Source organism: Sus scrofa, chromosome 13, assembly GCF_054392235.1.
Source record: "Sus scrofa isolate SSC_HxYL_T2T_F1_AM1 chromosome 13, Sscrofa_HxYL_maternal_Yorkshire_Landrace_v2.0, whole genome shotgun sequence".
Taxonomy (NCBI): Eukaryota; Metazoa; Chordata; class Mammalia; order Artiodactyla; family Suidae; genus Sus; species Sus scrofa.
Window position 1 is genome coordinate 149,326,337 of NC_139395.1, and position 25,934 is coordinate 149,352,270.

Below are 25,934 nucleotides of genomic sequence, written 5' to 3' on the forward strand. Positions count from 1 at the left end.
ACTGAGCAAGGGCAGGGATCAAACCCACGTCCTCATGGATACTAGTGGGTTCATTAACCACTGAGCCATGACAGGAACTATGAGAAAGATGACTTCTATTTAGCTGTTATAGCTCAGCAACTTTTTGTCGCCCAGATAATTCTTACCTGTACTTCTGCTTGCCGTTCTCTTTTGACATTAAGTAGCTGTTTTTGAAGAGATTTTATCTTTTTTCTTCCATTTTCCTCCCTAGAAGAAATAAGAATAATTTGCGTTGAGAGCAGTCCTTCTTAAACCCTAGTGTATACAAGGATAGCCTGGAGGTTGAAAAACTGATTCTTGGGCTCCATTCCAGAGATTCTGATTCAGCAGGTCTGGGTCTGGGTTGGGGCCCTGGAATTTGCATCTCTAACAAGCTCCCAGATGATGCTAATGGTGCTGGGTCAGTGGAGCAAACTTTCCATAACACTTTAAAAAAGACTGTGATTTGTTTTAGTAAATTGGAGGAGGATTTTCTGGCTGATCAATGTATCTAAAATAGCTGCTGCAGGAGTTCCTGTGGTGGTGCAGCAGAAACGAATTGACTAGGAACCATGAAGTTTTGGGTTCAATCCCTGGCCTCAGGCTCAGTGGGTTAAGGACCTGGCATAGCACCATGAGCTGTAGTGTAGGTCACAGATTTGGCTAGGATCCTGTGTTGCTGTGGCTATGGTGTAGGCCGACTGCTATAGCTCTGATTATACCCCTAGCCTGGGAACCTCCATGTGCCTCGGGTGTGCCCCCCCCCGCCCCAAAAAGCAAACAAACAAACAATAAATAAATAAATAAAATAGCTGCTTCTGATGCAGGGAGTTCCCAGTGTGGCACAGCAGAAACAAATCCAACTAGTATCCACGAGGATGAGGCTTCGATCCCTGGCCCCCCTCAGTGTGTTGGGGACTTGGCATTTTGGTGAGCTGTGGTGTAGGTGGCAGATGCAGTTCAGATCCTGCATTGCTGTGGCTGTGGGGTAGACCGGCAGCTGTAGCTCCAATGCAACCGCTAGCCTGGGAACTTCCATATGCCTTGGGTGTGGCCCTAAAAATTAAAAAAAAAAATACATTAAATTAAAAAAATAAATAACTGCTGCAGAATTTCCTGGGGGCCTAGTGGTTAAGGATCCAGCATTGTCAAAGCTGTGGCTCAGATGGGATACCTGGCCCAGGAGCTTTCATGTGCAGGCATGGCCAAAAGTAAAATAAAATAAAATAGCTACTGCTGAGGAAAAGCGAAGAGGAACTAGAAGAGAAAAAAGAATCCTTCCTATTCTGAGCCCCTCTCAATAACCTAATGAGGTAGTCTCTATCATTATCCCTATCTCACAGATAAGGAAGATGCATGTAGAGAGCGGAGCTAACTTGCTGTGGAGGACCTGAGAAGGTGCTTCACAGACCTCCAACTACAGGCAGTGTAAGCTAACAACAGCCCCAACTCTAGGCTCTCAATTTCTTCACTGTGTGTGCTTGGAGGCCACAATTCCCACTGACTTCTCCCAGACAAGTTTTGCATGTGGCAGGATAAGGTATTCCTTTCTTGGAAGACCCATGACTTTTCTAATGGTTGACTTTGGCTCAAGGGCTCCCTGATGACTTGGCCAAACCATCCTTAGACTGCAGGGCTGTCTCTTCTATCCAGCCTTTCCTCTCTTTCACTTAGGGTCAGTCCCCATTTTCTCTCACATATGTATTTGCCTGATAAAATCCTTTACATTAATAAACTCATCTTGGAGTTCCCATTGTGGCTCAGTGGAAACGAATCTAACTAAGCATCCATAAGGATGCAGGTTGGATCCTTGGCCTCCATCAGTGGGTTAAGGACCCTATGTTGCCATGAGCTGTGGTGTAGGTCACAGACTTGCCTTGGATCCCTCTTTGCTATGGCTGTAGTGTAGGCCTGTAGCTACAGCTCCAATTCGACCCCTAGCCTGGGAACCTCTATATGCTATGGGTGCGGCCCTAAAAAAAAATAAATAAATAACTAAACTCATGTTGGCATCTATTCTGAGAAGACACAAACTACACTTGGCATGATCACACAAATAGCAAATGGCAGAGCAGAATTCACACTTAGTACTGTCTGAATGACAGCCTAACTACTCTATGTTGTTTCTGCTTGCTCTCAGAAACAGAATTCTGCTTATCTCCAGCAATCCCATTATTTAGGTTTAATACAAAATAACAGAACAAACAAGAAAAAGCAAAACAATCTTAGCTTGGGCTGCTAGAACAAAGTATTACAGATTGGGTGGCTTATAAACAAAGAAATTTACTTCTCACAGTTCAGGTGGCTGTGAAGTCCAAGATCCAGGTACCATCAGATTCAGTGTCTGGTGAGAACCTGCTACCTGGTTCATAAATGGCTATTTTCATCTGTATCTATATGTGACAGAAGGGGAGAGGGAGCTCTCCTGGATCTCTTTTATAAGGGCACTAATCTCATTAATGAGGCCTCCACCCTCATGACCTAAGCAATACCAAAGGTCCCACCTCCTAATACCATCACATTGGGGGTTAGGATTTTAAAATAAGGTGGGGGCACAAACATTTAGTGTTTAGCATTAAGGACAACAAAAACTCTTATCACTAAATTGAAACTTGAGAAACACTGCTACTCAGGAATTTTTAGATGGCACGAACTTAACTAGAATCTTGAGATTATCACTGACAAAACAAACCATAGGTTATACACTACCCATTTGTAGTACACTTTATATATTGTAGACACAGATAACTGAAGCCCAGAAATTGAGTTACTGTCCCAGCAGAATTAGGAATAGAACGCAAATTTCTGACTTCTAGTTATCTTCTCTAAAAAGCAAAAATTTGATTTCTTTAGAAATCTAGGACTTCCAATAAGAGTTTTATAGTACAGTAAAATACAGTAAAGCAAATAAACCTAAAAGTACTCTGACCTGGCAATAATATCATAGAAATGCTTTTTGTTTTCCCTTTCTTTGCCCAAAGCTCTCAGGAGATTGGTGAAAGTGCCTGAGTCTTGCAACTCCTGCCTGGTGTCTGTAATCACCTCACTGAAAAATTGCCTGTAAGGAGAAACAAAAAAGATGCATCAATATGATTACCCTATATTCACAAAGGACTACAGAAATTATACAAGTTAAGACCCAGAAGGAACATCTAAGTAAGTTGGAATTATTCTTGGAATGCAAAAATAGATTAGAATTAGAAAAGCTATTAATGGAATTCATCACATTAATAAAAACAAAAGGAGAAAAAAAACATGATCATCAGGTCATTTAAAAACAAACAACAAGGAGTTATCTTGTGGTACAGCAGGTTGAGGATCCCATGTTGTTACTGCAGTGGCTTGGGTTGCTGCAGTGGCAAAGTTTGATCCCTGGCCTGGAAACTTCCACATAAATTAATTAATTAATTACCTTTAAAAAACAGCAAATTATAAGTAAAAGAGAAATTCCTTATACTGAAAAAGTTTACATACCAAGGACTAACAAGTCCGGTGTGTATAGTATGATACTATGTATACAACATTTAGAAACTCTATGTATTGCTTAAATAAAACAATATATATACCTAATAAAATTATCACAATATGCATGAGAATAATAAACAACAAATTCAGAAGAAATTTTGAGGGGAAGTGTGAGGGGACCAGGAGCAGAGGCTTCAACTATATCTGAAGTATTTTATTTGAAAAAAAACTCTAAAGCAATCATGGTAAAATGTTAAGATTTGGCAGTTACATATAAAGTTTTCATTATTTTATTCTTTATATTTTTATACATTTTAGAAATATTTCATAATTTTGAAAAGGTTAAATCATTCTTTTTTTGACTGCACCCATGTCATGTGGAAATTCCCAGGCCAGGGATCAAACCTCTGCCATAGCAGCAACCCCAGCTGCTGCAGTGACAATGCTGGGTGCCTAACCTGTTGAGCCACAAAGGAACTCTTTTTTTTTTTAAAGTTAAATCACTAAAAAAAATTTTTAAACAGCAAATACAGAACATTTTAGAGATGAGTAACCCAGGCTTAGGAAAGTTAAATGACTTGCCCAATTGTCACTAGTTTAAGAAAGATCTAGAACTCTTTAATACAGGTTTATTGACTCCTAATCCATTGCTTTTTTTTTTTTTTTTTTTTTTTTTTTTGGCTTTTTACGGCTGCACCTGAGGCGTATGGAAGTTTCCAGGCTAGGGATCGAATTGGAATTACAACTGCCAGCCTACACCACAGCCACAGCAACACAGGATCCGAGCCATGTCTGTGGCCTACACCACAGCTCTTGGTAATCAGATCCCCAACCCACTGAGCAAAGCCAGGGATTGAACACATCATCATGGATATTGGTCAGATTACTCTCTGCTGCACCACAACAGGCACTCCCTCCATTGTTTTCATAGTATTCTCCTAGTTACAGAATTTTGAAAACCATTCTTTCATGTTTTGATATAGAATCAGCAGGAATTACACTTACTATTTTACATAATAATTTATTACCCATAGTTCACACAAAAAGATTCAGTAACTATATTAAGAAGAAAAGTACAGGAGTTCTGAGGGTGGGGCCTTAAAAAAAAAAAGACAAAAAGACAAAAAAAAAAGTAATAGGCTTCTTTGTCAGCAAGCCAGTTGACAACAAAAACTGAATAATGAGACAATGGAAATGGAGACAGCCTTTAAGAAACCTTCAGGATTAAAACACAGTTTAAAATTTGGCTACTTTGCTTTTTTTTCACTTTTTTTTTAGGGCCAAATGTGTGGCATATAGAAGTTCTCAGGCCGGGGTCAAATTGGAGCTTACACCACAACAGCAAAGCAGGATACAAGCTGCATCCGTGACCTACACCATAGCTTATGGCAATGCTGAATCCTTAACCCATTGAGGGAGGTCAGGGATGGAACCTGTGTCCTCATGGGTACTTGTCAGGTTCTTACCGCTGAGCCACAATGGAAGCTCCCAAAAATCTGGCTACTTTGATGGTATCCGCCTCTTATTAATGGATGAAGCATCGCAATAGCTACAAATTTGTGCCAAGCACTTGGCCGAAAACTTCCTGCTAATTCTCACATTAATGTTGAAAAGTTGCTACCATTACTCTCATTTTAAAAAACTGAAGGGAGTTCCTGTCGTGGTTCAGTGGTTAATGAATCCCACTAGGAACCATGAGGTTGCGGGTTCGATCCCTGGCCTTGCTTGTGGGTTAAGGATCCGGCGTTGCCGTGAGCTGTGGTGTAGGTCGCAGACGCGGCTCGGATCCCACGTTGCTGTGGTTCTGGCGTAGGCCTGTGGCTACAGTTCCGATTAGACCCCTAGCCTGGGAACCTCCATATGCTGTGGGAGTGGCCCTAGAAAAGACAAAAAAAAATAAAATAAAATAAAAAATAAAAATAAAAAACCGGAAACAAAGGCTCAAGAACTTGCCCGATCATATAGTCACCATACCTTCTTTTCTTTCTTTCTTTCTTTTTCTTTTTTGCTTTTTGTTTTTTAGGGCCACACCCTCGGCATATGGAGGTTCCCAGACTAGGGGTCTGATCAGAACTCCAGCTGCCAGCCTATGCCAGAGCCACAGCATCGTGGGATCTGAGCCACATCTGCGACCTACACCACAGCTCACAGCAAAGCCGGATCCTTAACCCACTGAGCAAGGCCAGGGATCGAACCTGCAACCTCATGGTTCCTAGTTGGATTTGTTTCTGAGCGCCAGGACGAGAACTCCACCCATCATACTTTCAACTATATCACACTTCCTCGAGGCAGTCTTCGGCTAAGCCTATTACCAGCAGTCACTTGGATGCAATGACCAATCCATAAGAGAGCAGTCAGCCACCCTTGCACCCACTCTCCGTCATCTGGATGGAGATCACATTTCCAAACATGGTGTCCTTCCTTACCTATCAATCTGAATTTTCTTCAGTGTCTCTGTATTCATTATGGTCTGCCTTGTAGGTTTTTTGAAGATAAGATCTTGTACTTTGTTAAATTGGACTCCTTGTCTGATTTCTGGCAACTTGGGTTCTTCTTTAAGTAAGAATGGACCAGATATTTTTGAGGTTTTTGAGACCAGTGAGAGTTTCTCTAAGCTTTTTCCTTCAGAATACATTTCTTTGTTATTCTTCTAAAAATAATAAATGTTTTACATTAAGAAAGATTTTTAAAAAGTAAAGAAACAATGCTATATGAGGGCCTCTGTCTACATTTAGAACCTCATTTTCTCCCTCTTGTAATAGAAGTACAAGAAAATTACCCTTTTCTTTAGCCACATCAAACTACATGCTCTGCTGTTTTGTGTCTTCCTGTCTTTTGACAACATTTGCTCTCTTTGTCATTCCCCAGCCTGGTAAACTTTAAGATCATGACCAATGAATGGTAAAATTCTCTGTGAAACATCATTATCAGCAGACATTTACCATTTGTAATTATTTGTATACATAGCTCCACTAGATTGTATATTCTATGAAGGAAGAGATAGTGTCTTAGAAATCTTGGTGAACTTCAAATTCTTTTTGAAACAAGATTGGATCTTAAATGGATCTTAAACATCCCATTGTTTAGAGCAATTATCTAGGGTACAGTAAAGACTCAAATGTTCACTGAGCACAAGAATTTGAAATATAGTCATCCCTTGGTATATGGGGAGGAGTGGTTCCAAGACCGCCCCTCCACTCCCTGCCCCCACACCTCAAGGGGACCAAAATCCACAGACGCTCAAGTCCCTTATATAAAATGGCACAGTATTTGTATGTAACCTATATACATCCTCTCATATAATTTAAATCATTTCTAGATAACTTAAAATACCTATTACAATGTAAATATCATGTAAATAGCTGCCAGCACATAGCAAATTCAAATTTTGGAACTTTTGGAAGCTTTCTGGAAATTCCTGGAATTTTTTTCTTTGAATATTTTCCATCCATTGTTGCTTGAATCCACAGATGTGGAACTATGGATATGGAAGGCTCACAGTATAAAGAATAAAAGGAGAACTATACCAAAGAATAGGAGTTGATGGTATATTTAGTGGTATAGTAAAGATTTTGAAGTTCATGTGGGGAAAAGCCAAAAAATTAATTTTTCAGATGGAAGCCTGAATACTAAGGGATAAGCATTACCATAGGAACAAGGTATGTCTTTTAATTGATGATTCCTATTTAATCTGTGGCTAAAATCTTGAGCCAAAGCAAAGCCATATAACAGTGATTATGCTATGCATATGGACTAAAACCAGACTTCCTTGTTCAAATCCGGCCTCTACCTGTTACTAAATCACACTGACTTTAGGCAACTGTTTAACATCTCTATGCCTCCATTTTGCCATTGATAAAATAGGGATAATGATAGAACTTGCCCTCCTGTAGTTATTATGAGAAAGAAAGAAATAAAGCATTACTCAATTAATGAAGTAAACACAGAACTCAGTTTGGCATTTGACATGATTACTTAAATTCTTGTCCTATCCTGTGCACAGAAAAAAGTTCTATATGCATATCAGTACATAAAGCCTAGGTCTTCCTTATCTAATCTTCAATTAGCCCAGAAGTGTTAAAAATCATATATAAAAGTTAACAAACACAGACTCAGTAGCATTTTTCCTTATATCAACAGTAAGCAAAGTTTCAATGTGAGGAAAACATTTATAAGGCAAGTACAAAACAAAGTGCTACTTTAAGTGTTAAAATTTGGGGGAGTTCCCATTGTGGCACCACAGAAACGAATCTGACTACGAACCACGAGGTTGTGTTCGATCCCTGGCCTCACTCAGTAGGTTAAGGATCCAGCATTGCCGTGAGCTGTGGTGTAGGTCACAGACACAGCTCAGATCCTGTGTTGCTGTGGCTGTGGTGTAGGCCAGCAGCTGTAGGTATGATTTGACCTGTAACCTGGGAACTTCCACATGCCATGAGTGTGGCCCAAAAAGCAAAAAAAATAAGTTAAAAATTTAGAGTTTCCTTGTGGCACAGCAGGTTAAGGACCTGGTGTTGTCACTGCAGTGGCTTGGGTCACTGCTATGGCACAGTTTTGATCCTGGACTGGGAATTCCCATATGCTGTGAGTGCGGCCAAAAAAACAGAAAAAGAATTAAATTTCAAAATACTCTTTCAAATTAAAATTGATATGATTGACTACAAAGAGAACAGAAGCCATAGAATTTTAACAATTAAACTGAACCTTACCTGAACATAAGAAAAACTTGAAATATGTAAGATGTTTATTACTTTTTGTTTGTTTGTTTTTTAGGGCCACACTTGTGGCATATGAAGTGTCAAATCAGAGCTATAGCTGCCGGCCTATGCCACAGCCACAGCAACACCAGATCTGAGCCGCATCTGTAACATACACCACAGCTCACAGCAGTGCTGGATCCTTAATCCACTGAATGAGACCAGAAATCAAACCTTTGTCCTCATGGACGCTAGTCAGATTTGTCTCTGCCGAGCCACGATAGGAACTCCAGATATTTATTACTTTAGATTTTGTCCAAGGAGGGAGTGGGAAGTATAAGGCCTGGAAAGTGGATTTTTGATCATCTTAACCATTGTTCCTCTACCCTCGTGCTTAGGCATCTGGAAAAGGAAGCAAATGTGTCAAACAGCCTGACTTATTGATTACTAGAAATAAATGTGAATTTTTAGAGGAGAACTTAATGGATCCTGCTATATTCTCTAGTCCATTCACTTCCTTGTATGGTACGGTAGTAGAACCTAAGGGAAAAAATAAGAAAAAAAGACAAAAAAAAAAAAAAGAGTATTTCCTGCAAGGGAGTGCTTTCTAAACTTAGGACAAATTATTCCCACTTCTGGTAGAATGTGGTACGTTAGTATATCTTTCATCATTCCATTCCACTATTCTAGTAAAAGAAAATCTATTTGTAAATATCTTTAGCTACAAAAATAGCTGTGAAAGAGGGATGATGCTAACTGAACATTTGTCCCAAGGTTATTATAAGGCTCAACAATGTGAAGAAAGAAAACATCCATAAATATACTAAAATTTAAAAATATATATCCTAGGAGCTCCCAGTGTGTTGCAATGGGATCGACAGCTAGAATGGTGGTTCCATCCCCAGCCTATGGCAGTGGGTTAAGGATCCAGCATTGCTGCGGCTGTGGTGCAGGTGGCAGCTCTGGCTCAGATTCGATCCCTGGCCCCAAAGCTTCCATATGCTGTGGGGCAGCTAAAAAAAAAAAAAAAGAAAAAATATTTTAAGAGATTGAAAACATTTTTTTTTGGCTGTGCCTGTGACATGCGAAAGTTTCTGGGTCAGGGACTGAAGCTGCACCATAGCACCATAGCTGTAACCAGAGCAGTGACAATGCTGGATCCCTAACCTGCTGAGCCAAGAGAATCACATTTTTTTTTCTTTCTTTTTGTTTTTTGTTTTGTTTTGTTTTTTTCAGGGCCACACCAGTGGCATATGGAGGTTCCCAGGCTTAGGAGTCTAATTGGAGCTGTAGCCGCCAGCCACAGCCACAGCCACAGCAATGCCAGATCCTTAACCCACTGAGTGAGGCCAGGGATAGAACCCACAACCTCATGGTTCCTAGTCATATTCGTTTCCACTGCACCATGATGGAAATTCCAGAATCACAGTTTTTAAAAATCATAGAACTAATATATTGAGAAAGGGGCTTTTAAGCTGCTATTAATCAAAGTAAGAATATAAACCTTTACTATTTATATCTCTATAAAATCATAAGTAGAGCCTTTGTTGTCAGAAAATTTTGTGGGTGAAGATCATTATCATAAACCAAAATAAAACTGCAAAAGTTTTGTTCTTTTATTTACTGAAATGATGACCACTGCTGAATGCTGTTTATAAACTGGAGTTTTTCATTCTCTCTTGAGTTTCTAGGATGGCAAATTATACTTTCCTTTTTTTTTTTTTTATTTTTATTTTTTTATTTTATTTTATTTTTTTGCTTTTTTAGGGCCGCACTTGCGGCGTATGGAAGTTCCCAGGGTAGGGATCGAATCAGAGGTGCAGCTGCTGGCCTACACCACAGCCTCAGCAATGCAGGATCCAAGCTGCATCTGCGATCTACACCACAGCTCATGGCAATGCCAGATCCTTAATCCACTGAGTGAGGCCAGGGATCTTCATGGATCCTAGTCGGGATCCTTAACCACTGAACCACAAGGGGAACTCCCAGCAAATTACCCTTAAACCTGCCAGTAAATATCACTGAAAAAAACTTTATCTTGTTTTGTTGTTGTTGTTGTTTTGGCTGCACCTGTCGCATGTAGAAGTCCCTGGGCCAAGGATCAAACCCTTGCCAGAGCAGCAATCTGAGCCGCTGCAGTGACAACACCAGATCCTTAACCTCCTGCACCACAAGAGAACCCTTATAAAACTTTATCTTGTTAACCCTCAGGCCCTGAGGTTGGGTATTGGCTCTTTTAGCTAGCTTTTGTGGGAAATGCCTTTGACTGAATCACTAAAGAAGCAAGGGGTTATGAGGACCCAGCTACCCAAGATGGAATAATGTCCCTGAAAAATAGCCTGGTTTCCCAGCTACAGATCCAAGGAAAGTGAATCAAACCTTTTCCCTCACTAGTTTTCTTTCCAAATTTATTTGCTTTTAAGAACTATAAACCCTGGCTATTGTTTTCCATGTTCTCAGGGCCCCTGGGTAGACAGATAAAGCTTGATGATTTCAGAGCAGACACAGGCCAGAAAACCATGGCACTGAGTGTGCTGAGTCCAGACAAATGATTTTTATGTACACATCCAAATCTGAGGACAAAATTCTCTTCAAACCTATTTTTTTAAGGTTTCAAACACTGTAATAGATACAAAGCAAAAGTAAAACCTGGGGAATTCCCATTGTGGCTCAGCGGAAACGAATCTCAGTAGCATCCATGAGGAGGCAGGTTTGATCCCTGGCCTCGCTCAGTGGGTTAAGGATGCGGCTTTGCTGTGAGCTGTGGTGTAGGTCACAGACATGGCTCAGATCTGGTGTGGCTGTGGCTGTGGCTGTGGTGCAAGCCAGCAGCTACAGCTCCAATTAGACCACTAGCCTGGGAGCCTCCATGTGCTGCAGGTGCAGCCCTAAAAAGACAAAAAAATAAAAAAATTTTAAAAAACCCTGTTGCAAAAAAACCCACAATTTTATCTTGTTAACTGAGTATCTTCCTTTCTTATTTGTGATTCTTACTGAAGGGGACAATAGGAAGGAAACACTAGTCTCTTCTGTACTATTTTTTAAAAAATTTTTTCCATTATAGTTGATTTTGTATTATATCTTAACTAGCTTAATTTAAGGATTAGACATTTTCAATACATTGAAAGGCTTAGTTCCTGGATTTCCACTATCTCTGCTTTCCATAAGTTAAAAAGGAAATGAATTTGTTTTAAAATTCCTATAATACCCATTAACTAACATTTTAAAACTACCCCAAAACTCATAGAATGTTAGCACTGGAAGGGACCATATGCATCATTTAGTTAAAACTCCATCACAACCTACGAATGAGAAAACTAAGACCAAGAAAGTGAAATAAATTGCTCATAGTACACAACTAAATCATAAAGGTTTCCTGATTCCAAATCTAATGTCCTATTGAAATTTTGTATAAACTTTAAAAACTTTAATAAAAGCTTTATGAACCCAGAATATACATATATTAACAATAATAATAATTTTTAAATTGTAAGGAGCAATTAAAGGGAAATTTAATTTGCTAGTTACAATAAATATGGACATCTTTTCTGTTAGATGTGAAAACCAATTTATCCTTTCATTTACATAGAAATTTTATTTTCTTTTTTTTTTTTTTTTTTTTTTCTTTTTAGGGCCGCACCCATGGCCTAGGGGTTCCCTAGGGGTCGAATTGGAGCTGCAGCTGCCAGCCTATGCCACAGCCACAGCAATGCCAGATCCGAGCCATGTCTGTGACCTACACCACAGAGCACTGAGTGAGACCAGAGATCGAACTTGCTTCCTCATGTATACTAGTCGGGTTCCTTACCATGGAGCCACAACAGGAATTGCCTGCAGCAATTTTCATTTATCATAGAATCGGAAATAAGAGTATATTCTGTGCAAATTATACAATGTAATTTTGTTAAAACTTAATATGTGTTTGTATGTATAAATTTCTCTATTTTACATCTACAACCTAAGTAATTAAAATTTATAAAAGCTTTAAGAATTTATAAGGATTTTGCTTACTATCAAGTTGAGTTTTTTTATCTCAGTGGTGCTTTGAGGAGGAATCCAGAACATCATTGAAAATGTAATGGCTGACACCATGATATGGCTGGATATTCAGAAAAGCATACTATAACATGTTTAGCAATAACAAAGTCATTTTAGATTAAAGCAATGTCGAGAGGGTCCAGTTAAAGGCCCTCCCCCTAGTTTTCAGTTAGCTTTTAGTATCTGAGAAATACAAGATAGGGGAGATAATGCAATTACTTAGCAGATTGCCTCAATATATATATTATATAGTATTGACACTGATTTAGCTATGGAGGTTCCCAGTCTAGGGGTCTAATCAGAGTTGTAGCTGCCGGCCTACGCCAGAGCCACAGCAACGCCAGATCCGAGCCGTGTCTGCGACCCACACTACAGCTCACGGCAACACCGGATCCTTAACCCACTGAGCAAGGCCAGGGATCGAACTCACAATGTCATGGTTCCTAGTCAGATTCGTTAACCACTGAGCCATGACGGGAAATCCTCTATAGGCCTTTTAGAATAATGCCAACAGGAGTTCCCGTCGTGGCTCAGTGGTTAATGAATCCAACTGGAAACCATGGGGTTTTGGGTTCAATCCTTGGCCTTGCTCAGTGGGTTAGGGATCCAGCGTTGCCATGAGCTGTGGTGTAGGTTGCAGACGTGGCTGGGATCCTATGTTGCTGTGGCTCTGGCATAGGCTGGTGGCTACAGCTGCGATTCCTAGCCTGGGAACTTCCATATGCCGAAGGAGTGGCCCAAAAAATGACAAAAAAAAAAAATAGAATAATGCCAACATATTGGAAGAAATGGATTTTCTGACTGGTAATGCACCTAAAGCTATGTCTGTTTCACTCTATTAATTGAGAGTAAGCATCTCAGATATTTACTGTAGCCCTTCACCTGATATGAAGGTGTTATTTCCCAAGTTAAACTTAATGGCATAGGTACTGAAAATGATGGGGAAACAAAAAGAAAGGAAAGCTAAAATTAAGTAATAGTGAGTGTATCTACCATGCTGCTGCTTGGTCTTTTTTCATACTGAACTGGCATGATATAGTTTAGAATGGAGAGCTGGTCTATGGTGTCCTCCAGAACTGCAGAGATCCTCAGCACATCTACAATGGAGAGTGGCTTTGTGATTTCTGGTGTGATTTCTCTGGCTGTCTCTTTGGCTGTTTCTTCAATTTCTTCTGCAGCAGTAGGTGGTTCCCCTGTGACTGACACTGTCACCTCAGAGTGCCAAACATCTGGAGGAAGATTTGAGGTTTCCTGTTGACCTCTAAAGAAAGAATAAAAGAAAAAATAATTCAGCCGCTAAATGTTTAAAAATTACTTAAAAGCGCAGGCAGCATGTAGATTGGCTCCTGCAAAGTCCATGTTATCATATAATATAACCAACATAATGAACAAAAGTAGTTTGCATCTGATTCTGCTAAATACTTCACAGTGACATTCTCACCTACCAAAGGCAAGTAACTTCATATTTAATAAAGATAAAGATATGTAGCCCAGGCTATTTGGCTATGCTGACTATGCTTAATCAATTTGAACTTGAGCCAAAATAAACTTTTTTTCTAGCAACATCTTTAGATACTAACCAAAATTGTCTCGATTATTGGAAGATGAAACACAGCAGCCAGTCTCCAAGGTGACCCATATGATTTTTTTCTTGTACTCCTGCCCTTGTCTAGTCTTCCCCACATTGAATAGGACTAACCTATGTAACTAAAATGATACTGTGGGTTCCAAGGCTAGGTGATTTTGAGACATTAAAGCTTCTCCATCACTTTCTCATAGTGCTGTGTGGGAAGCCACTTTCCTTGTCATGAGGACACATAAGGAGTCCTGTGAAGGGTTCCTGATGCTAAGAAGCTAAAGCTTCTTGCCCACAGCCAGCATCAACTTGCCACCTCTGTAAAAGAGCCATCTTGGAGGTGGATCCTCTAGACCCAGTCAAGTCTATAGATGATTGCAGCCCTGGCCAACCTCAAATTCTGAGAGACCCCAAAACAGAAGCAACCACTTAAACTGCTCCCAAATTCTTGACCCACAGAAACTGTATAAAATGATAAATGATTTACTTTCAGTCACTAAGTTTTGTTACACATCCATAGGTAAATAATACAGATATTTAACATAAGGCATTTTTTTTGCTTTTTTTTAGGGCTGCACCTATGAGATCTCCCTAAGGCATTATACGTGAATATATGTGTGTGTGTGTATAACATATATTTACATATAATTATATAATTATTTATTATATATATAATAAATTGGAAATTGGAACATACTCTTCCATTCTTCTTGAATTAGTTTTGTTAACCTCCACAGTACATTTATAATTTCAAAAAAAAAATGCAACAACCTAAAGTGGGAAGAAAACATTGAGATTAGTTTAAGGCAGTGCTGAATGAATTTAAGTTATTTCTACGCCCTTTCATTAAGAGAAAATTAAAGAGTTAGAAGAGCTGTAGCTTATCCCACTTTTTGCTTAGCAGAACAGTCCCAGAGATGGAAGAACCATTGCCATCATGTGCTGCAGGTCTATTAAATAGTCAGCTTACTTATTGGCACTCTTTGAGTTTCTTAAGGTAAGTAAGTGTCCAACATGGCTTTTCTTATGTTTTTTTTTTTTTCTTTTTCCTTTTTTAGGGCCACACCTGAGGCGTATGGAATTTCCTAGGCTAGGGGTCAAATCAGAGCTGCAGCTGCTGCCCCACACCACAGCCACAGCAAGGCAGGATCCAAGGTGTATCTACAACCTACACCAAGCTCATGGCAATCCTTAAGCCACTGAGAGAGTCCAGGGATCGAACCTGCATCCTCATGGATCTTAGTAGGGTTTGATAACATTGAGCCACAACAGGAACTCCCTGTTTTTTATTGTATTCTGAGTATTGGTTGGTGATAGTTTTATAACAGATTTACTTTTCTGTTATTCTGATTACTAAAATATTTAATTTGTTTGCTGCATTCCCCTTATCTGTCAGTTAACAGACTTAGAAAAACAATTGAGCTTCCACTTAGAAAAACTATATTTAACCTGAAAAATTAGTTTAAACTGCTATCAAGATGTTACCCTTCCTCAGTAAATCAAAGACTTCTCTGCTTAAATAAGCTTTACAATGAGAACATCCTATGGAAAAATTTCCTCTGTACTGAATCAATAGCAAATGATAAGTTTACAGTGTGATTTTGGCCACAATAAAGTGATCCTGAGGAGGGTGGTACAAATGTGTCTCATGAAACAAACATACACAGAAATTAAAGAATTTTTATGTAAACTGAAAAAGATTCCAAACTAGCCAAATTTTCTGGTATAAGCGCAGTCTTAGGAGGAAGTAGCATGGTAAGAAGATTTTGTTCTTTGCTGTGTTATTTTTCCATTTTTTGGGCCTGGGGCCTAGGTGAGTGTGCTTCACACAGGTAAGATAGGGCTACACTTATGCAGAACCCAGTACTTTTGTGCTGTTCTGGCTTCTCATTGCTCAACACTGAAAACTTAGGAGTCATTTCTGCTTCCTCCTTCATCGTGACATCAGCATTCTCCCAGTTCAAAGCATCACCACATCCTATGGATTTTACTTTCTATTTCCATATCCCCCCAACACCATGTTGAATCTGTTGTTCCTTGCTTGAACTACTCTAAAAGCCTCTAAATTATTATTATTATTATTATTTTGTCTTTTTAGGGCCGCACCGAGGTATATGGAGGTCCCCAGGCTAGGGGTCTAATCAGAGCTGTTGCCTAGGCCACAGACACAGCAAAGCCAGATCCGAGCCATGTCTGCGATCTACACCACAGCTCACAGCAACGCTGGATCCTTAACCCACTGAGTGAGGCGAGGGATTGAACCCACAACCTCATGGTTCCTAGTTGGATTCGTTTCCTCTGCACCACAACAGGAACTCCTAACAGCCTCTAAATTAAAGGCGATTTTTTTTTAAATGAACGACTGACCTTTTCAAATTGAAACTCTCATCACATCTCTCTTTAAAACCCTTCAATGGATTCTATTACCTTAGGACAAAAACTAAAATTCTCAACTTGGACCATAAGACTTGCATGACCTGGGTTCCTCTGTTCTTCTCCAGATCCACCTAGCACTGCCCTTTTATTGCTCTCATGGCCTCAGTTTCAGTGGGCTTCTTTCTTCTATGGAATCATGCTCCCTTCCAACTCAAGGTCTTTGCACGTGTTACTCCTTCAACTTGCACTCCTCTCCCTGCCCCTCTCCAAATTGTAAAGTCCCACTGATCCATCAGATATCAGCTTTAAATCACTGGCTTTTGCTAAGTATCTGCCATTGGCCCCCTCTGGAACCAATCTTTATAGCTAATTTTTTTCTCATATTACTTTTTTTTTTTTTTTTTTTTTTTTTTTTTGCTTTTTAGGGCATATGGAGGTTCCCAGGTTAGGGGCTGAATCCGAGCTGCAGCCGCTGGCTACACCACAGCAATGCAGGATCTGAGTCGTGTCTGTAACCTACACCACAGCTCACAGAAACGCTGGATCCTTAACCCACTGAACGAGGCGAGGGATCGAACGTGAGTTCTCTTGGCTGCTCGTCAGATTCTTTAACCGCTGGGCCACGACGGGAACACCTTACATTACCTTCTAATGTAGTATATATTTTATTCACTTGTTTTGCTCCCTCTACTAGATGTAAGCTCCATGAGGCAGAGATTTCTGCCGTTTTACTTACTGCAGCGTTTTCTGAGCCAAGAACAAAGCTTGGTACAGTCATTAAAACTACTTGTTGAAAAAAAGAAATAAATGCATTGAGCAACCCAAATAAATGTGCAATAATTAGGAAATTAAATCTCTGACTCAACTAATCTATCCAACTCTGGTCTGCAAGTATTTACTTAAGACCTATTACACATGGGCACGGTACTGCGCTCACTGAGAGCTTGGCGGCTGACGGAATTATTTTAAAAAGGGAAGGAGGCCTTTTGAGGGCAGTGCTCTTCACCCCAAAGACAAAATGAAAGAATGGAAGTAAGAACTTAAGTCATTTCTTGAAAGAAATAAAGGAGTACGAGGAAAGGAGGAAGGGGATGGGAAGGGGAGGTAAAGAGAACTCCCTCCCTCCTCCTGCCTTCGTGCTGGCGGGCTTTCTCTTCCAGGCTAGAACCCGAGAGTCTCCGTTCGCTCTATTCCACTGTGAAGAGAAGGAAAGAGACTCCCTTGTTGGCGAATCAAATCTGGAGGACCGGAGCGGCTTCACCTCAACTACTGCACACGGGAATGACGCTGAGGTGTTTCTGTGGCAACGCAAGCTTCGGAGGGCCTTTCTTCTCGTTTAGCTGGCTACCATTTTGCCTCCATCTGCTCCAAAATAATGCGGGTCGCATCTTACAAAGATAAAAGGACTCAGGGAAAGAATTGTACGAATGCTCTTGAACGAGGCTTATTTTAGTCAGAAGACGATTTCTCGGGCTCTTTTTTTGGCGGTCGCGGAAGATGCCTAAATGGGGGCGGGGCAGATAGGTGTTTACCCACAAGGCTCCGCGGCGGGGCCTTCCCCCTTCTCTTTCAGCCATCTTGGAGCCTGTGGAGGTGAGTTTAGCTCTGGCAGCTGAACTTTGAGGGCAAATGACTGGGATGGACTCGGTTTTTGCCTCAGCGAGGCACTGCTGCATCGCCGGGTCTCTGCCAGCTAGTGATATTTATGGATTCCAGCAACGGGGAGGACAGGATGGAGGAGATATTGGACTGATGGTGCTGGTCCCCTGACGTCTGTAAACGGGTGCTCCCGTAATCGGAGTTGCTTCCTGGAGGAACAGAGATGGATTCTGTCTGGCAGCAGTTGCCCTTTTGAAGCAGTCGTTCCTTTAGGCAGGGTTCCTTGTCCATTTATTCTTTCTCTAAACCTGGCTTTGCGTATTTACGATCTTTTTTTAGCCTTTCTTTCCTATGCTGTGCTTAAGAGCCTTGTTCCTTGCGTGCTTCTGTTTTCTTTGATATTCATTTTCTCCTACTGACCGTGGCGTGAATTTTCTTAAGACTTCCTTTTGGAGTTTCTAGAAGTTACTTGTAGTTTACTGTCTTACCACTTTTCGTTTTTGTCTCATTTTGGAGTTTGCTTAGCTGTTATCTGACTTAGGGGTCCTTTTCTGAGGAGACTAGGTAGGAAACGTGCGAATACAAGATTTTAAACTGATTATTTTTGTTTTAAGGCCTCCTGGGAGCAGGACTTCAAAACCAGCAAATATGTCGGGAAGGTATGCGTTTCAAATATCATTGCTTTGTACTTGCAGTCTCTTTATTACGCTTGAACCTAAACGTGAGCTTAAAATTGGTGGGGGAAAAAATGTTTGCTACACGGGTCATCATCACAAGTCAGATCTGTACCTGTGGTTTATCGAAGTTGAGGTATCTTTTAACAGCTTATGGTTAACGATATATTTTGTCGTAGGTTGTGGTCCAAGGCCATTTTTGCTGGTTATAAGCGGGGTCTCCGGAACCAGAGGGAGCACACAGCTCTTCTTAAAATTGAAGGTGTTTATGCCCGAGATGAAACTGAATTTTATCTAGGCAAGAGATGTGCTTATGTGTACAAAGCAAAGAAGTAAGTTTATGTAGTATTTTTATATTTTCTGAGTTGTACTTGATTTGTCTCATTTGAAGTTGGTAAAGTAATTGGTACTGTTGTAGAGTCTACTTTGGATTTTATGGAACATCATGGTGGTGTTGGATGTAGGTGTCTTCTGCACTTAGAAAAAGTACAGCTGTTAAGTGTTTTCAAGGAAGGAATCAGTTCTGTATATTATGATCTTAAGGTTTTATAGAGCACTTTTCATGTACCTTAATTCATTTCGTTGGACTCTTATATAGTTGTATACATGCATGAACGTATTATTTATGTCTTTAGAGCATTGGTTCTTAATCCTGGCTTCTTTGGAAGATTCTTGGGGGTCACGCTTTTATTTCCCCTAGCCCCCTTTCCTCCTGCAACCAGAGTGAGCCTTTAAAAATTTAAGTCACATCATCTGTACATTGCTCAAACTCCCACTGGTCCCATCTCTTCAGTAAAAGTTGAGGTCATTAAGGAGCTTCTAGGACCATATACATTCAGGGCTCCCTGTTTCTACTCTTAACCCAGCTAGGATTTATCCTATCTACTGCCCTCCCAAGAGCCAGGGACACAACCTCAGGTTTTTAACACAAGCTGTTGTTCCCTTTCCAGTCTTTTCCCTAGTGTTACCTTCTTAGTAAGGCCTTCCTTGGTTATTGAAAATTGCAAAAAAGTTCTCTCTACATTCAAACATCCTCACATTTCCTTGTCCCCCATTGCCCTTTTCTCCTCCAATATTGTAGCTATTAACCATTTAAAGTTTCCCAGGTGACCAAAGTGGTTAACTAGGGTTGAGAGCCATTGGTCCTGAAGTCACCTTGATTTTTATATCTCACTATACTGATTGTCTTGGTTCTCATTCCTTTTTAAATCCTTTTTTAAAATCAGTAACACAGTGACTCCTGGCGGAAAACCTAACAAAACCAGAGTAATCTGGGGAAAGGTAACTCGTGCTCATGGCAACAGTGGCATGGTTCGTGCCAAATTCCGAAGCAACCTTCCTGCCAAGGCCATTGGACACAGAATCCGTGTGGTAAGTAGTTATTTGCAAATGGCACCTTGTTGAATCAAACTAAGCTGAAGGGGGTCTGGCTTTGACTGCTAAGGACTCCAGTGATTATAAAATGTCATGCTGCAAAATTAGTGGCTACTGTGAAAATGTATTATGGAACATGTTTTGGCAGAAACTTACAGAAAATCAAGGCAAAGGGATTGAATGATTTTGCCTGCATTTGAGGTATTGCTAAAGCTGCCTGAAGGGAATAGTATAGTTGACCTATGAACAATGTATGGTTAAGGGCACAGTGGGAAATCCAGGTGTAACTACAGTTAGCTGAATCTGTGAGTTCTGTCAACTGCAGATTGTGTAGTACTGTAGTATGCATTTAAAAACCTGCAAGTGTTCTCCCTTGGCACAGTTGCTTAAGGATCTGGCATTGTCACTGCAGTGACTTGGCTGTGGTGTAGGCTGGCAGCTAAGCTCTGATTGGACCCCTAGCCTGGGAAGCTCTATATGCCACTAGTTTGGCCCTTTAAAAAAAAAAAGGCAAAAAAATTTTTTAAAATCCACATATTTTCAACTTGTGTTGTACAAGGGTCAACTGCTTAAATGAACAGGGTTGGTTTTTTTTCTTTTCCCTTAGGGCCACTTCCAAGGCATATGGAGGTTTCCAGCCTAGGGGTCAAATCAGAGCTGTACCCGCTGACCTGTGCCACAGCCATGCCAGATCCGAGCCAAGTCTGGCACCCACACCACTGCTCATGGCAATGCTGGATCCTTAACCTGCTCGGCGAGGCCAGGAATCGAACGTGTGTCCTCATGGATAGTAGTCAGATTTGTTTCCACTGAGCTACGACAGGAACTCAAAAAATGAACAGATTTAAGCAAATATTAGAAGATAAAAATTTAATATGCCTTTTGCTAGCATAGCATTTCTCAACTCTTCATCATTACAGTCTTGTTTGAGTAGGTATTAGTTAGCTTTATTTTATGGAGAAAACTGGGTGCTAATGTTTATCATCCCAGGATTTAAACTCAGTCTTGAACTCCAGATTCTGTGTCTTTTCTAAAATAGCTTCTATTTCTTCATTTATACATTTTTACTTTATGTGGCTATATCCGTGGCTATAGAGTCACGGCACACTTTTAAACCCTGCTGAGCAGTTGAGATTTCTCATCGGGAGGCTTTAACTGCTGGTTAGAGGATGCAAAGTTACAGGGACTTTCAGTGTTCCCAGTACTGGTTCTTAAAGCATGTTGACCTAGAAACTGAAGGCTTTAAAAATTTAGTTCACTTGCCACCGAGATATAAGTCATTGGATACCTTTCAGAGATGGGTAATGGGACAATGGGATATTTATTCAGCAGTTTTTGTATAACATGCACCTAATGACGTTGTGTTCTTTTTTTCCCCCAGATGCTGTACCCTTCAAGAATTTAAACTTACTGAAAATTAAATAAAAGTGCATTTGTTCTCTTGTATTTTTGGTAAATGGCTTTAAATTTTCTTTGCCTTAAATTCATTTGCCAAGTGCTTAAGTGGTGGTTATCAGGCCTTTTCAGAGTATAAGGAAGCCCAGAGAATATGGCATTTAACAGATACAGATAAGAGGACGGTTTTGATGAGGATAGGATTTGAATGTCTTTTTTTTTTTTAGGGGTTGCACCCATGGCATATAGAAGTTCCCAGGCTAAGGGTCAAATCAGAGCTGCAGCTGCCGGCCTATACAACTCACAGCAACACCATATCCTTAACTTGCTGAGCCACAATGGGAAACTCCCCAGTTAAGGTCTTAGATGAAGCTATTCACATCCTGAAGTTACTGTTACGGTTCATTGGGTTACAAGACCAACTAGTATCCATGAGGACATGGGTTGGATCCCTGGCCTTGCTCATTGGGTTAAGGATCCCCAAGTTGCCGCAGCTCCGATTCCACTCCTAGCCTGGGAGCTTCCATATGTCACAGGTGAGCCCCTTTAAAAAAAGACCTTCATTGATGGTGGGGAGCAAGCTTACAAGTAAGCTTTAGTTGGGGACAGTGGAGAGGAGTATCTCAGGTTTATAGGGATGGTGCAAGTTTTTGGATACGAGATATCTTCAGGAAGTACAGAAAAAATTTTATCCAGGAGTTCCTGTTGTGGCTCAGCAGGTTAAGAATCCCCAACTAGTATCCACCAGGATGTGGGTTGATCCCTGGCCTGGCTCATTGGGTTAAAAGAATCTGGCATTGCTGTATGCTGCAGTGTAGGGCTCAGATGCGACTCAGATCCCGTGTGGCTGGCAATATCTTGATCTCTTAAAGTACCTTGTAATACCATGCACTCTTTCAATATAGATTGGTTGGAAAATTTTGGGGGGAGAAATTTGGGCATTATATGATACAAGGCAGCTCCTTTGAACAGACACGAATGTGACTCGTGGCTGGACAAAGCATTCTAGGATGTTAACACTTGACTGGGAATATGTGTAAACTGAAAGTGTCCCCAAAATGTCCTGGTCCTCAGAAAAAGTAATCTTGGGCAGGGAGTGGTTAGGATTGCCTGTACAGTGTAGCTTTCCTTGATTCTGTATTAAGGTAGTAAAGTGCAAGACATCTTTTGGCATGACACTAAACAGGGCTGCAGAATGTGTTGAATACAAGTTTGAACAAGGTATCGGTTTGCATTATGGTGGTTTCAGATGTTTGATGCAGTAGCAGCTACTTTCATTAACCAACAAATTTTGATATTCCACTAAAAATATGAACAGAAAATTGTAAGTTTGTCAAATGAGCCCCTTTTGAACAGTTTTTAATTGTATTTGGGTTCTCCAAGCAGACTTAAGGATTTATTAGCATGCTAAAAATCTGTGGGGGTGGTGCTGAGAAGGATCTTTGAACGAGAGGGTGTGCTAAATAGCACATGTTGGCCCTTCCACGGTTTAGTTTAATGGCCCTGAAGCTAAAATTGCTGTTGGGAGAGTCACAGAAAGGGGGCTAGTGTTTGTACTGCTGGTTTATTTATCAGCAGCTCTTGGGAAATGTGGCCTCAAGACAGGTAGATAGTGCAGAATCATTGGTCAGTCACCTCTTCATCAGATCTGAGAAGATTCATGGTCACCACAATTTGGATTTGGTCACTGGAACCCTAAGGAAATTGAACTTGGGTCAAGGGAAGGAAGGGCAGATACCGACCCTCCATTTAGATTTAGTTACCCTTCTGAGAAAATAGCATAACTAAAAGTACACTGTCTCACTAGCTAAGTAAGTACACAACTGATGCTCAGGAATAAAGGAAGAAATGCTTAGGGGTGGCCTTTCAGAAAAGGAATGGCACAAAGATTTTAGGAGTAAGCAGAAGGCATTTGAGGAATCATTCAACAGGGTTATGTGTTAACATCTGTTGTGGGGGAGTAATTGGAAAGTCTAGAAAATGCCAATTGTCAGGATTTTAGACTTTTTGTATGAGGGTGTCATTGGAGAGCTTGATTGACAAGTGGCCAGATTTGTACTTTAGAAAGATCCCTGTGGCAACCCAACATAAACCAAAGGGTAGGAAAACCAAGTTGGCTTTTTTTTCCCCTGTCATTTTAGGGCTGCACATGTGGCATATGGAGGTTCCCAGGCTAGGGGTTGAATTGGAGCCGTAGCTGCTGGCCTACAACACAGCCACAAGCAGATCTGAGCCACGTCTGAACTACACCCCAGCTCACAGATAGATCCTTAACCCACTGAGCAAAGCCAGGGATGGTAACTGCATCCTCATAGATGCTTGTCAGATTCGTTTCTGCTGAGCCAGGACAGGAACTCCCCCTGCCCCCCCTTACTGGCATGTGGAAGTTCCTAGACCAAGGATCAAAGGACCCGCCCCACATCTGTGGTAATGCCAAATCAACCTGCTGCCTGCCCACAAGGGAACTTAGCAATCTTAACAGATAGTTGGACTCTGAAAGAGCAGATTCTATAAACATTAATTGAACTTTAAAACCTATTGAATATGGAGAGGAATCTTCAAGCTTTGGTTGCTGGGTGGGTAACTGCATTTACAAAGTTGAGGAACCGGGGGTTGTTGGGGAGGGGAGTTAATGAGTATGAGGAAGCTGGAGAATGTCCACCTGTGAACATGTCTGGGAAGGCAGATTCTGGTCTGGATTAGGCATATAGAGGAGAAGAAAAGAAATTTTAATGCTTGTCTCTTTAGTTCAGTGAATAGACTTTGGTGATGCTAGAGCAGTGGGGTAGATGAACAAGAAGTGGTAGGCATTTGAACAAAGCAAGGAAGAAAGCTGAGAATCCTTTGGATAACCAAAGTAAATATACTGCAAATGAATCTTGTATGCAAGTGCACAATTCTCTTTTAAACTGCTGTAGTGTCAGCTCTTGTGAATGAGAGCCTGCTTTATACTTTTATGCTCCCATAATGAGGTCTAGTCAGTGCAAAGGCAGTCCTCTAGCAAGAGTTACATTGGAGGAGTCCCCTGTTTCACAGAAATGAACTTAAATGACTAGCAGCTCGTCCTCTAGACCACTGAAACTGCCTCTCCCCCATAATGGCACTGCTGTCAACACTAGGAACTCGAAGATGACTGATTCCATTCTTTGTTCACAATCTGGTATGTGATTTTGTGCAGAAAACACATCCTGACAGTGATAAATTTTGCTTGAAATCCCACCTTACATTAGTGGTGGTATAATAGACATATATAATGAGTCTATTTGAAATATGCCCCATGTCTTTATTGAGTACATAATCTTTGCCAATGAACTGTAAGTTCTTGAGGATTTTCTGTTTTCTTCCTACCACTACAGTTTCTAGTATTGTAATTTACAATATTCAATTTCTGGAATTCCAGCTCAGTGCTTGCAGTTCCTACTTTTAATTCTTTGTTTCATGGGCCACAGGGAGTTTTGTCACAATTTGTAATTTCTTTTTTTTTTTTTTTACTTCTGCACAGCTCAGTTTTTAAGGTAGTTGCCTTAATGGCAAGGGTCCTACCTAGTCCCTGGGGTTAATGCAGGTGCAATTCTTACTTTCATAGAAGTTAAGGGATGGGGATGAATAGGAAAGAACGCATCATTTGATTTTACAGAAAATGACTTTAGTTAATAAGTGGGTCTAGGAGTTGTCGCTGTGGCTCAGTGTGTTAAGAATCCGACTTCAGCGGCTGGGTTAGCTGTGGAAGTGCGATTCGACGTTTGCCTGGCACAGTGTGTTAAAGCATTCAGGGCTGCCATAGCTGCAGCTGGATTCAAACCCTGTCCCTGAGGAACTTGCATATGCTGTAGGTGTGGCCATAAAAGAAAAAAAAAAAAAAAGTGGGTCTAAAATTGGTGACTCAATACAATAAAAAAGAAAATTATATACCATTTATCTTTTATACACAGAGCTAAACCATAAAAGATTTTACACCTGTTTATATGTCAAAAGTACCTGGCACCTAGTGGGTGCCTATCTTTTCAGTGAATAACTGAATTAAAAACTGGAAGCCCTCAGTAAACGGACACCCACATATTACCATACCATTACTATCGGCATCCACTAGTCTTCCCACAGTTCAACTCACGTGGGCTGCTAAATGGTATTTATTGGCCGGCTTCACGCGAATGAGATGCGATGGACGTGATGCAACTCATCTTCCACGGTCAACTTCTTACCGGTGACGCTAACCAATCAAAAAGCATCTTCCCTCCGCCAAGTCTCTCCACCTGCCCAGACGGGGAAGGGGCGGGGCTAGCGCTGGGCGCGGAGGCGTCACGTACTCCATGGTAACGACGCTCGGCCTGAAGATGGCGGCCGAGTTGGGTAGAGGAGAGGGCTCCCGGGGTCCAGGCCGGGGCCCGAGTCAGTGGCACTGGAGCGGTTCTTTGTGGATCCGAGGCGTTTTACTCCTGTTGGGCGGGCTCCGCGCAAGCGCCACATCGATTCCTGTCTACTTGGGCAATTCTCCTCCCTGCCGGCATCACGTCCCCTCTGACTCCGAGGTAGGGCGACGGAGGGACGGGAGCGGGCCACTGGAGGGTAAAGTAACACGGGAAGCGGTGGCATAGAGGATAGTGATTGGAACTAGGTGTACTGGAGGAAAAGCGAGATTCGGCCAAAGTCTGAACTCATAGAGGGCCGGGACCTATCAACTCCCTTTCTGCACAGCAGAGTGGCTGGCTCACTTAAGACTCAGAACATCACCACTTTCCC

The 25,934-nt window shown here is 41.1% G+C and overlaps 4 protein-coding genes across 9 annotated transcripts in view; 3 read left to right on the forward strand and 1 right to left on the reverse strand.

Moving 5' to 3' along the window:
- Positions 1-17,435, reverse strand: part of IQCG (IQ motif containing G) — a 47,815-nt gene extending 30,380 nt beyond the window's left edge. Inside the window, exons 1-6 of one of the 4 annotated variants that reach the window (XM_021070199.2) lie at positions 17,285-17,435; positions 14,474-14,547; positions 13,194-13,461; positions 5,892-6,115; positions 2,930-3,058; positions 147-228 (exon numbers count right to left, since the gene is read on the reverse strand). In XM_021070199.2, the coding sequence (XP_020925858.2) occupies positions 147-228; positions 2,930-3,058; positions 5,892-6,115; positions 13,194-13,461; positions 14,474-14,481 (711 nt within the window). In that variant the 5' untranslated portion in view covers positions 14,482-14,547; positions 17,285-17,435. The remainder of the gene's footprint in view (positions 1-146; positions 229-2,929; positions 3,059-5,891; positions 6,116-13,193; positions 13,462-14,473; positions 14,548-17,284) is intronic. The other 3 variants (XM_084990889.1, XM_084990890.1, XM_084990891.1) reach the window with 3 other exon arrangements.
- Positions 1-25,934, forward strand: part of LRCH3 (leucine rich repeats and calponin homology domain containing 3) — a 201,622-nt gene that overhangs the window by 165,361 nt on the left and 10,327 nt on the right. The gene's annotated exons all lie outside the window — the stretch shown is intronic.
- Positions 17,704-21,256, forward strand: RPL35A (ribosomal protein L35a). 2 transcript variants are annotated; one of them, NM_001445168.1, is made up of 5 exons: positions 17,704-17,745; positions 18,366-18,410; positions 18,605-18,757; positions 19,652-19,796; positions 21,181-21,256. In NM_001445168.1, exons 2-5 carry the CDS (start codon positions 18,400-18,402, stop codon positions 21,202-21,204), a joined length of 333 nt encoding a protein of 110 aa, NP_001432097.1. In that variant the 5' UTR covers positions 17,704-17,745; positions 18,366-18,399; the 3' UTR covers positions 21,205-21,256. The 2 variants fall into 2 exon arrangements, with proteins under 2 accessions (NP_001432097.1, XP_005670197.1); XM_005670140.4 differs by having other exon boundaries at positions 17,704-18,024; positions 21,181-21,245.
- The window catches only part of LMLN (leishmanolysin like peptidase), a 60,646-nt gene continuing 60,176 nt past the window's right edge, over positions 25,465-25,934 (forward strand). Inside the window, 1 exon segment of the mRNA NM_001445170.1 lies at positions 25,465-25,723. Coding sequence (NP_001432099.1) covers positions 25,529-25,723 — 195 coding nt within the window. The 5' untranslated portion in view covers positions 25,465-25,528.

Bases quoted from the DNA above. Each gene is read 5' to 3' on its own strand.
- RPL35A (NM_001445168.1), top strand. The intron at 18,758-19,651 runs GTAAGTTTATGT...TTTTAAAATCAG, and splicing joins TATGTGTACAAAGCAAAGAA to TAACACAGTGACTCCTGGCG. The intron at 19,797-21,180 runs GTAAGTAGTTAT...TTTTTCCCCCAG, and splicing joins TTGGACACAGAATCCGTGTG to ATGCTGTACCCTTCAAGAAT.